Raw genomic sequence first — 16,759 nt, 5'->3', positions numbered from 1 at the left:
GTCCCTACCCAAAGAGGTTCATCCGGCCAATGGGTTTCCCTCTATTCCTCTTCTATCTTTTATCTCCCTTCTGATCCCCCAAAACACTCTGAACTCTGCCTGGCTTCATCTTACACCTTCCCAAAGAGAAGCTGGGAAGCTGGGGCAGGACGAGGCAGACTGGGAGAAAAGAGACGCAGGCGCAGTGCGCTCAGGTACGCGGCCCCGCGGCCCCGCCCTGCCCCGTTGCACCCCGCCCCTCCGCGTGCACAGCCCGACCTGCGGGCGGGGAACTTGGGGAAGCGGGGGCGGGGCCTCGGGACGCTGCCTGGCGAAGTGACCTGAGACTCGGTTCACGGGGGCGGCGACAGCAGAACGTCCACTGCCTGGAGCAGGTAACCTGCCGGGGCCGCCCGGCGCAGCCTCCGCGAGGTGTGGATCGAGGGCGCCCCGAGAGCCGCGCGTGGAGACCTCGGCGCCCGGGCGTGGGAGGGAGCCGGAGGGCCCAGGTGCGCCGTCAGGGGCGCTTCTCCGGGCACATGCGTGGCGGGCCTCCTGTGACCCCCGACCTGGCCTCCGGGGTCCTGCGCGGGGCGGGGGTGGGGGGGTCGGGTGTGAGAGCGGCCTCGCGGGGCTGAGGGTCCTGCGACTGTTGTGCAGGTTTTTTCGTCTCCTTAAACTTTTTTAAAAAACCTGTCATTGCGGGCCCGGTGACTGTGTCCCAGTCTGCTCTCCGGAGGCCCGAGGGAGACTTACGGTTGTTGGACAGCCGCGATCACCGCGGCCTGGAAGGCAGGCAGTGACTCGTCCTGTGGAGCAGGACGGGTTGTGGGGTTCACCGGTCCACTCAGGGGGATCCCTGGACCGGAAGGAGGGGAGCCCCCCCCCCCAAGGTGGGCTCCTGGCCCGGGAAAGGGGAATGGGAAACGCAGTTCCTTCTCCGGAGAGTCAGATGAGAACTGATGAGCCCAGTGTTTCTGAACTTTTTGAAGCGGCAGACGAAGAGGTGTTAAAACGTCACTTTCATATGGTTTTTGCAAAACACAAATGATCTACCCAGCTAGATTTTAGATTTCGCGTCTGTTACTCCCAGTGGTGTGTGTGTGCGTGTGTGTGTGTGCGTGCGTGTGTGCAGTGGTGTATTCCTTTAAGCAAAGGAATACACCATTGCACACCGACGTCCAGGTATAGGCGAGAGAGATGCCAAGCCACAAACACTGATTCCTGTAGAATGTTTAAAATACACCATGTGAAAGGACTGCTTCTGTTTTTTAAAATAGTATACTGATTCTAACTCCAGGTAGGCAGTTAATAGAGTTCTGTTTAAAAAAAAAAAAAGCCTGGAAATATTGAGAGTTAATAACACCCCCCTCCCATTTACCAATTTAGTATTTTGATATGTACCTTTATCAAGGTTAAAAATTGGTTTTTCAGAAGGAAATGTTGACATTGCTTGCTTTCTAGAGCTGGGATTCCAGGGTTGCTTTTGTATCATCTTTTATATTCGGTCATTTTTGCTAATGACTGAGTTCACCTTCGTAACTGGAGGAAAAGACTTCATAAAAATTTGCGCTTTTTTTTTTTACCTTTTAAGAAAAGGATTTTAAGGATCTCTTGTATTTTATTGGCTCTTCTTGAATTATCATAATTCAATTCATAAACTTAACATATGAATAAAACTAGCACATTGATAGACTAATCTGGTAGAGACAAAGTGAGTTGGAGGTTCTCACGAGACATGTGGCAGGGCTGTCCAGCGGGCAGGTTATTGATACAGTTGATTGGTGCCAGGGTTTTCTGAAGTCGGGATCAGGGCTGTAGGTGTCGGGGGCATCTGGATCATGGAAGTTGATTCTGTGAGAGTGGCAGAAATCATTCAAGCGGAGTAAGAAGAGAGGAAGACCACGGAAGGGGACAGGTGGGCCGGGTCAGGGAAGAAAGGAGGCGAAGGAGCAGGCCGGGTGTCGTGGAAGCCAAGAGAGGCAACGGGTTGGAGGAGAGAAATCTCCGAGTCGGACGAGTCTGAAGAATCAGGGACGTGGGAGCTGATAAAGTGCCTATTGGCTTTGCTAGGAAGGAGGGGTCATTGATTTCAGCAAACATAATTTAAGTAAAATGATACGGCTGGAAGCCAAATTTGAGTGACTTTGAGGAGTAAATAGAGGATGAAGAAATAAAGATAGCGAGGGTTGAGCCCTTATTTATTTTTTTTTTCAAAGAACTGACAGGGTGGTAGAGGGGACTTTAAAGTCAGATGGGAAGGAAGATAGGGAAAATACCTTTCCGTCAAAATGCATCTCACAGCCTGGTTCTTCCCTCGCGGTTTAGCAGCAGCCAGAAAAAGTGTCAGAGCGTACTGATGGAGCTACAGTACTTTAAGGGTGTTCCAACCTCTCCCCCCCAGCCAAAGGACGACAGTATTTTAGTGGCATTTTGGTCTGTTGGGTTCGGGGGTTGTTACCAGTGTTAAAGTAGCGTTGTAGCTGTCCGACTGCATTTCATCGGGTCCAGGGCACTGGCTCCCAGCTCACTTTCAGTCCTGCGATTCTTTCATGTGTGTCTCAGCAGTTCTTCTAGAACTCTTCCGCAGAAATCGTACGTGTTGACTCAGTCAGAATCCTTGCGGCTTGCACATGTTAGGGCCTTTGCTTCGATCACTGTTGTGCATTCCAGGGAAGGTGCCCTGAGATTAAAATTTCTTTGTCATGAATTCCCCTTCAGTCACCATTGAAAGTTTACATTTTTTTTGGTTGTTGTTCAGACAAGCAGTTTTGGATGTATTTTCCTTAGGACTATGAAACGAGCTAAAACGGGAAAGGCCCGTGAGCGAGCTCGTGGAGCAGTGGGGGACTCCCGTACTCTGCTGGTAGCAGCGTAAATTGGGGCGATCATTTTACAGAACTCTCTGGCAGGATCTGCTAGAGTGAAATAGGTGCATAAATCATGTCCAAACTGTACCTGACCAATATCTAGAGAATACCAATTGGCCTAAAGTTCAGAACACAGGTCAGTGGTTACTCACGAGTGGGGGCAAGGGACAGTAAGGAAGGCTGGGTTAGAAAGGGGTGTGATGAGGAAGCTTTGGGGGACGATGGCTGTGTTCATTTTCTTGACTGTGAAGATGCCTTCCTCAGTGTATACCTATGTCTGACTCATGTAATTGTACGTTAAATATGTGCCACTTACCGTAAATCAATTGTACCTCAATAAAGCTATAAAAAGAGTAAATAAAAATAGAGAGAAGAAAGCACACCATTTAAATAGTAATATGCAGTGGGCCCTTGGGCAGTGTGGAAGTTGGGGCACTGACCCCCAGTGCAGTCAGAAACCCGAGTATAAGTTTGCCTGCCCCAGAACTTCACTGCTAATAGCCTACTGACAGGAGCTGCCTACTTACTGATAACATAAACCGTCAGTTAACCCATGTTTTGTATGTTACATGAATTATGTACTGTATTCTTATACTAAAGTAAGCTAGAGAAGAAATGTTATCACAAAAATCAGAAAGAAGAGAAAATACACTTGCAGTCTTTATTGAAGAATGGCCATGTATAAGGGGACTCACGCTGTTCCCCGCCCCCCGCCCCCCCCCCCTGCCATCCCCTCCCCTTTGGGAGGGAGCTGTGAGTGTTTGGTTTTGCTGGACGACATGACTCGTTTTCCAGAGTGGCTGTACCAGTTTACACTCTCACAAGCTGCGTGGTAGGTGTTTGCTCTGTTCCCTGTCTCAGCGACAGGGAGACATTGGCACAGTAACATTTGTGTTTAACTGATTTTTTTCTTCTCAACAATCTGGTGGGTGAGGAAATGGCACCCCATGGGGAGTTAATTTACATTCCCTTAATGACTGATGATGTTGAACCTTTTATAGTTCCTCTTCTCTTGGGATGTCTATAGGTGGCTTTTGCCTAGTTTTTATTGTTTTTAAAAACCTTTTAAAAATTGATTTCTAGAAGTCTGTCTTAAAGAATATACGTATTCTGCGAACTGGTCCCTTGTCAGTTATACATGCGGCAAGTGTCTTTTTCCTAGTAATACCATATTTTGCCGTATATAATGCACACCCACGTTTTTGGCCCAAACTTTCAGGAAAAAAAATTTCATTTTTTAATTCAATTTTTTAATTGATTTATATTTAGGTACTTGGTTTTTTGTATTATAAAGGAATTTTAGCATTTAGTTTTTGAACATATTATGGTACAAGAAATTTCATGTAGCAAATGAGTACAAAACACAAGAACAGATACAGAGTATTTCAGGTACTACCCATGTATGATGTGCACCCTGATTTTTTCCCTCAAAAAGTGGGGCAAAACATGTGCATTAACACGGCAAAATATGGTAGCTTGCCTTCTTACTTTCTTTATCGTGGTCTTTGATGGACATACTCTGTGGTTTAATGTGAATGAATGTGTCATCCTTTCCTTATGCCCAGGGCTTTCGGCATCTGGTTTAACCAAGTTTTCCCTTCCCTTCGGCCATAAACCTCTAGTCTGATATTTCCAAAAGCTTCAAAATGTTGCCGTTCGTATTTATGTTCTTGATATGTGTGAAAGTGATTTTTGTGTGAAGTGGTAAGATCTAGTTTTTTTCTCCCACGTGGGTAATCTTTCTTCCGCTGTTGTTTATTTTCCCTTCGACGATACGTATCACGTCAAGTTGCCACACACGTGTGCGTGTTTCTGCTCTTCCATTCCTCAGGTCGCCTTGTGTATCCTTGCTGCAACCTCATTTACTCCCGTTGTGTAAAGAGCCTTGATGCTTAAGAGAACAAGCCCCCCTCCCCCCACCTATGCTGCTTTTAAAACTAGACTCCCCCCTCAGATGGGTGTTAAATTTTTTCTAAAGTAAACTTTCTGGGGTAGTGTGTGTTATTTAAGCTTCAGCATCTCTGCAGGAGTCACCTGAGGTCACAAGCGACACTGAGACTGTTTCAACGCAGGCTGTGTCAGGCTGTCTTCAGTTTTTGCAAACCCTGCCCTCGCTCACCAGAGTTCATTTTAACTTGAAATGCAAATATAGGGTTTTCATTTGGGGCATTATAGTTAAGATATTGGAAAACCTTTTGCACTGAAAGTAGCCAAGAATGCTGTGTTAAAACAAATTAAATGGTAGGTAGGGATTGATATGTTCCAATCTAAGAGAAAGCGGAAAACCGGAGAGACTCAAGGAGCCCTGAGGTCTTACTTGCTCTGAGGGTGTTTGCTCCCTTGGGAGGGCTTGCTTGGGTTAGAGGAAAGAACTCCGGGTTCTGCAGGACGGGAGGCACAGTTAGCAGCGCGCACAGGGCTTGGTCAAGGTTAGCTAAGCAGAGACTTTCTGCCACAGCACTGGGATCCCGAAGGCCTGTGATGTCAGAGATGAAAACTCACTCCACCTCCTTCCAGGACCTGCAGGGAAAGTTGCCTTGACCTCAGGCGAAACAGGGGAAAAGCCGGTCCTTAGGAAGTTGCAGCCACCAGGCCACGGGAGAACCCGACATCACCGTGGTGGTCTTAAAAAGTTTTGAAATGTGAATTTTTAAAATCCATTTATATGGAAATGTAATTCACATAACACAAAACTCACCCTTTTAAAGTGTACAGTTCAGTGTTTTTTGTATATTCAGTACGTTGTGCAACCGTCATCACTATCTAATTCCAAAGCATTTCCATCACCCCCCCAAAACCATGTACCATCAGCAGACACTGCTTGTCTCTTCCCCTCCCCCAACCCCAGGCGATCACTCGTCCACATTCTGTCAATTTGCTTATTGCGGGCATTTCATGTGAATGAGATCATGTAACATGTACTCTTTTTGTCTTTGCTTTGCTCACTTAGCATAATGTTTTTGAGGCTTATTCATGTTGTAGCATGAATCAGTACTTTATTTCTTTTTATACCTGAATAATACTCTGTCACATAAATATACCACATTTTCTTTTTCTGTTCATTAGGAATGGACATTTGGGTTGTGTCCACTTTTTGGCTACCATGTGTGATGTGCTGTGGACATATGTGTGGAAATAGACTTTTCAGCCTCAGGGATACATTTACCTAGGAGTGGAATTCCTGGGTCGTGTGTTAGCTCTGTGATTAAGTTCCTGGGGAACTACCAAATTGTTTCTGCAGAGCCGCTGCATCATTTTTCATTTCCGCCAACCATGTGTGAGGGCTCCAGTTTCTCCACCGCATCCTCGCCAACCCTTTCTTGTCCGTGTGTCTGACCACAGCCATCCCCGTGTGTGTGAAGTGGCCTCTCACTGTGGTTCTGATTTACATTTTCCTAATGATTCGTGTTGAGAACCTTTTCATGGGTTCATTGGCCACCCATTGATCTTTTTTTTTTTTTTTAAGAAATAGCTGCTCACATCCTTTGCCCACTTTAAAATCCGGTTATTTGTGAAAGCATGCATTTAAAATCATCGGGTAAGCAAATGCAAATATTCTCTGTAGGAGTATACTTTCCATCTTGGACTTAAAGTTTTGAATTTCAATGAACGTTAATTTATTGCCAGAGATAATCCAGGTACACAGGACATAAGACAACTTGAGCAAGAATCAGCAGAAACAATAAATAATTAGAAGAAGTATACTTACAAAAGCTTTATATATTGATTTGCTGTCATAGATTATTAAAGTAACTATGATGGGCTATTTTAAGTTTATAAAAGACAAGTCTAAAAATAGACGCAGGGAGCAGGAAGCCCACAAGTGACAGAGATGCAGAGCTGCTTAAAAAAAGAACAATGTCATTTCTATTCATGAAAAATGCAGTAAAAACTCAAAACTAATTTGTTGCGTTGAACCGCAGACTCTGGGATATAGACCAGAATAAATCATTCAGAACACGGCTCAAAGAGCCGGAAATGGGAAATGTAAAAGAGGTGAGGAGACGTGGAAGTTAGAGCCATCAGAATGAGAAGTTGCCGTGAGGAAGTCTAATCAATTGGAGTTTCTGAAAGAGAGAGAGTAGGCAAGGCTATATTGAAAGAGATAATGAAGGAGAATTTTTTCAGCACTGGAAAATCTGCCAGTGCTGGTGGAAAGGCATCGGCCCACGGATGGGGTATTCCTTGATTGCTGAACAGTATTTCATCGTGTAGATACAGTACAATTTGTTTATTCCCCTGTTGATGGGCATTCGATAGTTTGGGGCTATTTCAAGTAGAGCTGCTATGAACGGTGGTGTGCAAGCCTTTGTGTGGGTAATATCATTTCTTTTTTCTTGATCTAGGAATGGAATATCTTGATCAGATATAGTAGGTGTGAGCTTAATTTAAGAAACTGCCAAGCCCTGGCTGGCGTAGCTCAGTGGATTGAGCACGGGCTGGGAACCAAAGTGTCCCAGGTTCGATTCCCAGCTAGGGTACATTCCTGGGTTGCAGGCCATAACCCCCAGCAACCGCACATTGATGTTTCTCTCTCTCTCTCTCCCAATCTCTCTCTCTCTCTCTCGCTCCCCCCCTTCCTTCCCTCTCCCCAAAATAAATAAATAAAATCTTTAAAAAAAAAAAAAAAAAAAGAAACTGCCAAACCATTTCACATTGCAACCAGGTGAATGTGAGAGTCCTACTCATTCTGCAGGCTTGCAAACTCTCGAGTGGCCAGTCTCTGCAATTTTACCCTTTTCAGTAAGTGTGTAGTATTATCTCAGCGTAGTTTTAATTTGCATTTTTCTGATGACTAATGGTGTTGAACATAGTTTCGCGTGCTGTTTTGTCTTCTTGTATGTTTCTTTGGAGAAGTATCTGTTCAAATCCGTTGCCTATTCTTAAATTATGATATTTTTCTTTTATTGCCGAATTGTAGTAGTCCTTCATCTATTCTAGATATAAGCTCATTATTGGGTTTATGATTTGCAAGTATTTTCTCCCAGTCTTTGAACTGTCTTTTCATTCTGTTAATGCTGTCTTTTGAAGCACAAGGTTTTAAACTCTGATTCATGTATCAGAATTTTGGTATTTGATTTGATTATATCTAAATTTTCTTTTAGTGCTGAGCTTTTGGTGTCATGGCTAAGAAATCAGTGCCTAACCCATGTTCCCAAGCAATGAATTACTTCCATGTTTTCTTCTGGGAGTTTTGTAATTTTAACTCTTACATATAGGTGATCAATTTTGAGTTAATTTTTGTGTATAGTATGTGGTAGTTATCCTTTTTTTTTTTTTGCATGTGGATATCCATTTGTCCCAGCACCATTTGTTGAAAAGACTGTTCTTTTCTCTTTAAAATTTCTTGTCCCCTTGATTGACCATAAACATAAGGCTTTGCCTCTGGGCTCTCACTTGTGCGCCACTCATCCACACGTCTGTCCTTAGGCCAGTGTCACAGTGTCACAGTCTTAGTTACTGTCGCTTTGCGGTAAATTTTCAAGTCAAGAAGTGTATCTTTCGATTTTGTTCTTTTTTCAAGATTGTTTTGGGTGTCTGTTTTTTGCATTTCCATATGAATGTTAAGATCACTCTTTCTGTAAAGAAACTAAAGAGGATTGTGTTAAATCTGTAGAAAATTCGGGGAGTATTGCTATCTTAATAATATGTCTTTCAGTCCATGAAAATAGGATGTCTTCATTCCTTGAAGTCTTTTTAAAATAAATCTATTTATTTTGAGAGAGGGAAAAGAGGGGGGGAGAGAGAGAGAGAGAGAGAAACATCAATGTGCGGTTGCTGGGGGTCATGGCCTGCAACCCAGGCATGTGCTCTGACTGGGAATCGAACCTGCGACACTTTGGTTCGCAGCCCACGCTCAATCCACTGAGCTACGCTAGCCAGGGCCCTTGAAGTCTTCTTTAGTATCTTTCAGTAAATGTTTTGTAGATTTCAGTGTCCTGGTCTTGCACTTCTCTTGTTAAAGTATTCCTAAGTATGTTAGGGCTCATTTAGATCTTATTATGGGTAGAATGGATTTCTTAATTTCAGTTTTAGATTGTTCTTTTTTTAGCGTATAGAGATACAGCTAATTTTTGTGGCAGTCATATGTCTTGCAATTGCATACAGCTTGTTTATCCTAATAGTTTTAGTGGATTCCTTTGCTCTTTTTATTTACAAGATCAAGTTGTCTGTAAATAAAGAAAGTTTTACTTTTTCATTTCCAGTATGGGTGCCGTTTGTAGCTTTCTAGTCTACTTGTGCTGGCTGTAATCTCCAGCACACTGTCGAACAGAAGTGGTGCGAGTGGGCACCCTTGTCTTTTGCGTGGGTCAGAGGGACAACATTCAGTCCTTCGGCACCTACCGCGATGATACCAGGTTGATTGTAGCTCTTTCACAGATACTCTCTATTTTGTTGAGAAGATTCTCTTCTGTTCCTTGTTTGATCAGCTCTCTTTTTTATCATGAATGATTGTTGGAATTTTCAGATCTTCTTTGCCTCTACCGAGACGATCATGTGATTTTTGTTGCATACTTGATTATGTAATGTATTACATGAGTTGGCATTCAGATGTTAACCAACCTGGCCACCCTAGAATAAATCTCACCTGGTTATGATGCTTCCGTGTTTCTGGATTCAGTTTGCTAGTGTTTTGTTGAGAATTTTTGTGTCTGTAGTCATGAGGGTTGTCCCTCCTTTCACGTTCAACCTATTTGTATCTATATGTAAAGTACATTTCTTGTAGCCGGCATGTAGTTGGGTCATGCATGTTTAGCCACTTTGACAATCTCTGCCTTTTCATTGGTACATTTAGAGCATTTACACTTAATGTGATTATTGGTGTGGTTAGGTTTCAGTGTATCATTTTGCTGTTTTTATTCATCCCCCCCCCCCCCGTTTTTCGTTCCACCTGGTGTGTACGCGTGCTCTTCGCTCACTGTTCATCCCAGCTGTTTTTGTCCCCCCCCCTTTTTTTTCCTGCCTTCCTCTATATGAAGACCTTTTTTCTATAATTCCATTGGATCACCTTTGTGGCTCATTAGCTAGACCTCCGTTTTCCTATTTTAGCGGTTGCTCTGGCGTTTACAATGCATGTATTTAACTTCGCAGGCCGTTGCAGACCCACTGCTGTGTGCTAGCGCCAACTGGGGTTGCCACCAGGCGTGGAAAGGCTCCTCTGGAGGAGTGCCAGCCTGGTGGGTCCTCAGGGAGATGCCAGGGCGGGGTGAACAGTGCTGGCGAGGTCAGTGGAGAGTGCCAGAGACGGCACCTGTCGGCATCCGACCAGCTAGGTGCAAAGAGAGTAAAGAAGGCGGGGAAGGTGGCACCCACCAGCACTTCTGATTCTGGAGAAGGGTCCCTGTCCCTCCAGCACATTCCCTAAAATTAGCCCATGTGTCACCTTCAGGTATGACCCAGGTGCTTTTCAAACTGCTGCCTCTGTGCTGGGACTTGGAAAGAGCACGGTCTTGGTTTCCCTCCGCCGTCTGTCATGGCGGCTGCTCTTCCCGGTGCAGGTCCCCGGACTGGGGCTGGACCTCTCGCTCCCGGGTGGGGGGATCTCCACAGTCGCGATACCCACCCCCACTCGTGGGTCACCACACGGGGATGGGAGGGTAGAGTGGGTCCTGACTAGACTGAGTCTGCCCCTCGCACCCCTCTCGCTCTGTCGTTGTAGAAAGTCTCTTCTGCTAGTTTTCAGTTTGTTCGCAGAGACAGCTGTTCTGTGTGCAGCTGTAGTTTTGTTGTCAGGGAGAGGAGGTGAGCTCAGGGTTTTCCTACTCCACCACCTCGAACCTGAAAGCCAGGAGCGTTGCTCTTTTTTTTTTTTTAAGATTTTTTTTTTTTTTAATTTTTAGAGAGGGAAGGGAGGGAGATAGAGAGAGAGAAACATCAATGTGGGGTTATGGCCTGCAACCCAGGCATGTGCCCTGGCAATGGAACCTGTGACACTTTGGTTCGCAGCCCGAGCTCAATCCACTGAGCTATGCCAGCCAGGGCGCAGGAGCGTTGCTCTTGAATGGCCAGTTTAGCTTGTCTGTGAAATGTCATTCCTTGCCACTGGTGCACTGTCCCCGCAACAAATGCATCTCCTGGACATCAAGTTCTTGTACAGTCTTAGAGTTCAGGTAAATTTGAAACAGACTCCATTTTTTCTAATATATCTTGTTTATGACTTAGCTGGTGTTGTGTGTGTTACAGTGCTTAAGCTATATTTTTCTAGTAGTGTAATTCTAAGCGTTAAACTATCTCACAAAGTATGAAGGTATTTGTTTATTGGCCCCCATGATAGAGTCTTTGAGTTACCAAAGGAATTGATTTGGAGCAAGTGAAGTTTTTCTCACACTTTTTCTGTGAGTGCCATTTTATGTTTCAAATTTTGCTTAGTCATCAATTGAGATATGTAAGGCTAAAGAGAATATTGAGAGTGGAGATTTTCTTTTTTCCAGATTAAAATTGAAATTGTTCATTTAGTAATTTTTAAGCATGTTATTTTATCAACTTATAAGGAGTCCAGGTTATACAAAAATTACATATAGGAACAAAAATCTATCGTCCTCTAAACTTTTGAACATCTGAGAAAGGTGGATAATATGATTTATTACATGTAGTGATACCTAATAGCATTAAGCATGATCATTTTAAATTGTTTTCTCTTCTACCAACAGATTAATATTAAAAGCGGAAATTTGTGTCTTTTGCTTGATACAGGAAAGCGAATGTGATGGCAACAGAATTTGTAAAGACTTGCTGTAGAGGATGTTTTTATGGTGAAGCAGAAAAGCACAACGGTGAGTTTCACTTTACTTCGACTTCACCAAGCATTTATTTGTGGCATTTGGCCATATCAGGGTAAATGAGACGTATATCCTGACTTCATGGGAGAGGCAGAAACATAAGGCTCCCTAGGCAAGCAGGGGGCACCGTGGGACGATCCCACGAAGAAGACGGCAGTGGGCGTGGGAGTATGAAGAGGGTTTTAGCGGCTGAGTGGGCAGAAGGGAGGAAGAGAAGCTGGGCATCAGACACGAGTGTTACAGGCGGATGAGATACAGGCGAAGACAGGGGGAGAGTACAGTGTGTGTTTCGGGGACACCATACTCTGGCACATGTTTTAGTGTCCATTTTATGAACAGTGCATTAAAAATGCCTTTTGTGGGCAAATGACCAATGGAGGAGGAGGACACCAGGAGAGAAGAGACCCATAAACTTGTCAGGACCCACATTGATCAAGGAGTCCTGGACATTTCTCTTCCTACTTTGGGTCTGAGACCAGAACTTTACTTTTCATTGGCTCTTTCTCGTATTCCTTAGTCTAGAGCATAGCTTCCAAGTATATTTGAGTATGAAGGCTTCTTTTTTGCATTAAAACATTTTATAAATCAATACACAATGGTAGTTGCACTTTTATTCATTCTCCAGACAATACTGATAGTTCACAGATTAACTCTGGGTGTCCCTTGCCTCCTCAGCCTAACTCACGTGTTTTAGGAATCACGTGTCGTTTAGAGAGTGGACCGCACAGGTCAGGGGTGCCAGCACAGGGACAGCTGCCGTCCTATTTGGGTCGGTGTGTGTTTTATTTTGTGATTAGGTGAAGATGTTTGTCGGCTCGGAGACCTAAACTTGGCTTCCGTTAGAGTTGCTTTATGTATTTAAGACTGATGTGCACCATTAGTATTGACAACAAGAATTGCTTTGTCGAGAGTAGTTTTGACTGGCTAGATTTTACTTGAAAGTATTGTGTAATTAACTTGAAAATAAACTTGTTTTCCATCTGTGAACTCTTTTGTGGAAATGAGACTCTATAAACTATGCTTATCACTATAGTAAATTAATATTCTTTGGCAGTAGCATATGCATTGCTCAAATATCAGCTGGACAGAATTGATGTAGAGTCCAGCTGTGCCTGATAGGACCCCGGAGTAGTTTATGTCTCAGCAGTTTGTTCCGAAATGATTAAGTAAGTACCAGAGCATGTTAGGCTTGGATTATTATATGTAAATCTACATGCAGGTCTGTGACCTCTGTCTTTCCTCCCCCTTCTTTCACGCACAGTCTCCGTGGAGAGGGACTTCAAAGCCGCAGCGCCAGACTGCTACCGCACTCCCGTCCGTGCGCCCCCGCTGACCGCCGTCTCCGTGAAGCCGCAGGTCGGCTGCACTGAGGATTACTTACTGTCCAGATTGCCCCCTGATGGCAGACAGGTGCCCTTCGTGGTGCCCACGTTTAAGTTATCGTACATTCAGCCCAGGATACAAGCAACCCCTTCACATCTCGAAGAACTTGAAGGTAAACAGCAAGACGGCAGGGCTTAAAATCAACATGCGGCTTTTAAACGCTGTTACTTTGCTCTTTCGTATCTTCAACACAAAGATGTACCTTCTATATGCAGATTTTATATTTCCCTTGTTATATTTTGCTCTTTTTATAGAGGAACTTAAGGTATAGTGTCTGATCATAATACAAGACATTCGTATGTAGATTTGGCCCCTTTTTTTAATTTTTAAATTTTTTTAAAATACCATTTTTTAAACATTTTATTTATTTATTTTTTAGAGAGAGAAGGGAGGATGAGAGAGAGAGAGAGAGAAACACCAATGTGCATTTGCTGGGGACCATGGCCCACAACCCAGGCATGTGCCCTGACTGGGAATTGAACCTGCGATGCTTTGGTTCGCAGCCTGCGCTCAATCCACTGAGCTACCCCAGCCAGGGCTTAGATTTGGCCCCTTTTAAAGGAATAATATAACCATAGCACATCAGTTTCCTTCACACACCTAGAAAAAAAAATAGAGGGGTTATTCTGCATTTGATTAGTCAATATAGGGATCATTTGTCTACTGTCTTCTAAAGTTAGTGTAAAAAGAAATAAGGAAGCAATGAAGTAGTCTTTCTTCCTTCTCATCTTTCTATACCGCTACACTTCCTGGTCTGTGAGTACACTTGCCAGTCTAAATAGCTGCTCGAATGAGGTGGATTCATTGGCTGAATTTTGGCTGATGTTATAGAGGCCACTGGGCTGATGAAGAGGAAACAACGTGTAACTCTTGTATTTAAAAAAAAAATAATTTTGTTTTAGTGGATGGAAGCAGTCAGCCACAATGATCATTTTCCCTCAAAATGTTATGAAAAATTTCAAATATACGGGAAAATTAAAAGAACTTAATGACGAATACCCATATACGTGGTCTGTTCAGAAAAAGTCCAGCCATTGTTAATATAACGAGAATGGTTTGTGTGGCATCGATGTAACCTGGCAGCCGCAGCCAAGAAGAGTGGACTGGCATGCGCATGTGTGAACAATGACTTCACTGCACTGGTCAGTGGGGGCGGTAGACTCCACTGAGGGAGCATGTGTGCTCTGTGGCTGTCACATTCAAATGACTGAGCAAAGAGAGCAATGACTCTGCATCCAATTTTGCATTAAGCTTGAACATTCCTCCGTGGAAACTATTCAGGTGATTCAGAAGGCCGCAGCTATGGGCAACCGGTGACTGGCAGCTTCATCAGGACAACGCTTTCACTGATGCATCACGTCTTGTGCAGAGTGTTTTGGGAAACATCAAATCACCCAGGTGACTCAGCCCCTCTACAGCCTAGATTTGGTGCCCTGCGCCTTCTGGCTTTTTCCAAAACTTTTAAAATCACCTTTGAAAGGAAAGAGATTTCAGACCATCAGTGAGATTCAGGAAAATACAGCAGGGCAGCTGATGGCGATTGGGAGAACTGTTTGAGGTCCCAAGGTGCCTCCTTTGAAGGGGACTGAGGTGTCCTTGTCCTGTGTACAGTGTTTCTTGTACCTTGTATCTTCTTCAGGGAATGTTTCTCCATTTTTCAGGGTGTGTGGCTGGATACTTTCAGGACAGACCTCATACCCACCACATAGATTCTTATGTTTACATTTTCCTATACTTGTTATCACGTATCTATCCATCTATCCATTCCGCTGTGTGTTCTTAATCCGTTTTGTGGGGGAGAATGCATGTGAGAGTAAACTGTGGACATCAGTAGACTTCCCTCTAAATGTTTACGCAAGCACTTCATTTACTCGAGTTCAGTGTCTGTTTAGTCTTCTTCTCTCAACAAACACTTCACACACAATGAGCTGCCCAGTTTTAAGTGTGCAATTCTTGACTTTTGGCAAATGCATATACCAGTGTAATCAAGATTCCTATCAAGATCTAGACTATTTCTTCAAATATTTTTTTCTTCCCCATCCTTCCTCTTTTCTTCTGGGGTCTAATTACGTATGTGTAGGACCCTTTGATATTGCATTAGGTATCTCTGAGACTTTTTTACCCAACCTTTTTTTTTTCTCTCTGTTCTTACAATTGGATAATACTGATCTGTTTTCAAGTTCATTGTCTCGGTACTTTGTTATTTCCATCGAGCCGTTAAGCCCATCCAGTGAACTTTATATTTTAGACATTGTCATTTTGTGCTGTAGAATTTACATTTGGCTCTTTTCTGTAGTTCTGTCTTTGCTGTTGTTATTTTTTATTACTGTGAGCCTATTTTCTTTTATGTCTTTGAGCTTTTTTAAAAAAGATTTTATGTATGTATTTTTAGAGAGAGGGGAAGGGAGGGAGAACGAGAAGCAGAGAAACATGGTGGGTTGCTTCTCCTGTGGGCATCCACTGGGGACTGAACCTGCATCCCAGGCATGTGCACTGACCAGGAGTCAAACTGGCTACCTTTTAGTTTGCAGGACGATGCCCAGCCAACTGAGCTGCACCGGTCAGGGATGAGCTTTAACATCTTCATCTACAAATTCTAACATCTAGGTCATCAAGGTTTGGATTTTGTGTATTGCCTTTTTTTTTTTAATGAGTCACATTCTCCTGTTTCTTTGGGGGTAACTTTAGATCGTATTCTGGATGTTGGATGTTATGTTGTAGAGACTCTGGAATCTGTTTTATTACTCAGAAGGTTTCTTTCTTTTTTCTTTCTTTTCTTTTTTTCAGCAGACAATTAACTTGGTTGGACTCTGCAACTTGGTAGTGGCAGCTCTTAGCTCAGCTTAGTTTTATTGCCCTTAGTTGGAGTCCCTCCCGCACACGTGTGGTTCAGGCACCAGCTAGGTACTAAGCAGACTTGATTCACATAATTTGGGGTTTTCTCCTTTCCAAGATTCCCACCTCACTTTCTAGCCGCTGTGATTGCTCTGAGCTTTGCCTTCTGGTTCTTTTGGCCTGGTTCTTCAGGCCAAAAGACTGGATTTTCTATTGGCGTTTTATCCGCTTTGCTCAGTGCCAACTGTGGCCTACCCTTTAAGGCTAAAAGTTATTAAAAACAGGTAACTAACTGTGTCCTATTCCTTTTTTTCCAAGAGTCAGATCCTGTCCAGGTTCTGCAGTCATTCACTCTCCAGTGCCTGCAGGGTTTTTGTCTGTTTGTTTGTTCTGGTTTGTTCTAGAGTTTAGTGTTGTATCTACAGGAGAGGGCCTGGTAGGAGGGATATAATTTTTTAAACAAACAAGGAAAGATAAACCCTGTGCCTTATTGTTCATGTATCAGTAGTGTCTCTAAAAAGTAGTTTTTAAAAGCTCTGGCTCACAGGATCCCATGATTAATTGATTTTTCTCTTCCTCTCATACTTGTTTAACAACATTGGGATTAAACCATATAAACAGTCTTGCCATTTGTTTTATTCACATCATATATTATGAGCATGTTTTCACATTCATTGCTTTTTAATGGTTCCGTGGTATTAAATTATATGGGTGAACCATAATGTCTCTAATAAATTATCTATTTTTAGACATTTGGGGTATTTTCTGTTTGTTTGTTTGTTTTAATAACCCAAAAATAAGTAAGAAATACCTACCTGGCAATACGTGGCAGTTTTTCTTTTTCTCTTTTTTTTTTTTTCATGGTATCACTAGGAAACATTACTTTTAAGTTGAATAAGTAAGACATTTGTT

At 43.3% G+C, this 16,759-nt stretch overlaps 1 protein-coding gene across 4 annotated transcripts in view; it reads left to right on the top strand.

Moving 5' to 3' along the window:
• Positions 1-286: 286 nt before the first annotated feature.
• Positions 287-16,759, top strand: part of TC2N (tandem C2 domains, nuclear) — a 38,805-nt gene continuing 22,332 nt past the window's right edge. The window contains exons 1-3 of one of the 4 annotated variants that reach the window (XM_045822790.1): positions 287-374; positions 11,544-11,623; positions 12,891-13,124. In XM_045822790.1, coding sequence (XP_045678746.1) covers positions 11,557-11,623; positions 12,891-13,124 — 301 coding nt within the window. In that variant the 5' untranslated portion in view covers positions 287-374; positions 11,544-11,556. Of the gene's footprint in view, positions 489-11,543; positions 11,624-12,890; positions 13,125-14,353; positions 14,411-16,759 lie in introns of those variants that run through there. The other 3 variants (XM_045822792.1, XM_045822791.1, XM_045822793.1) reach the window with 3 other exon arrangements.

The sequence above is a fragment of the Phyllostomus hastatus genome, unplaced genomic scaffold (assembly GCF_019186645.2).
Source record: "Phyllostomus hastatus isolate PE091 unplaced genomic scaffold, TTU_PhHast_1.1 phas_scaffold_501, whole genome shotgun sequence".
NCBI lineage: Eukaryota > Metazoa > Chordata > Mammalia > Chiroptera > Phyllostomidae > Phyllostomus > Phyllostomus hastatus.
Note: the sequence above shows the minus strand (reverse complement) of the source record. Positions and strands in the feature narration are given on the sequence as shown.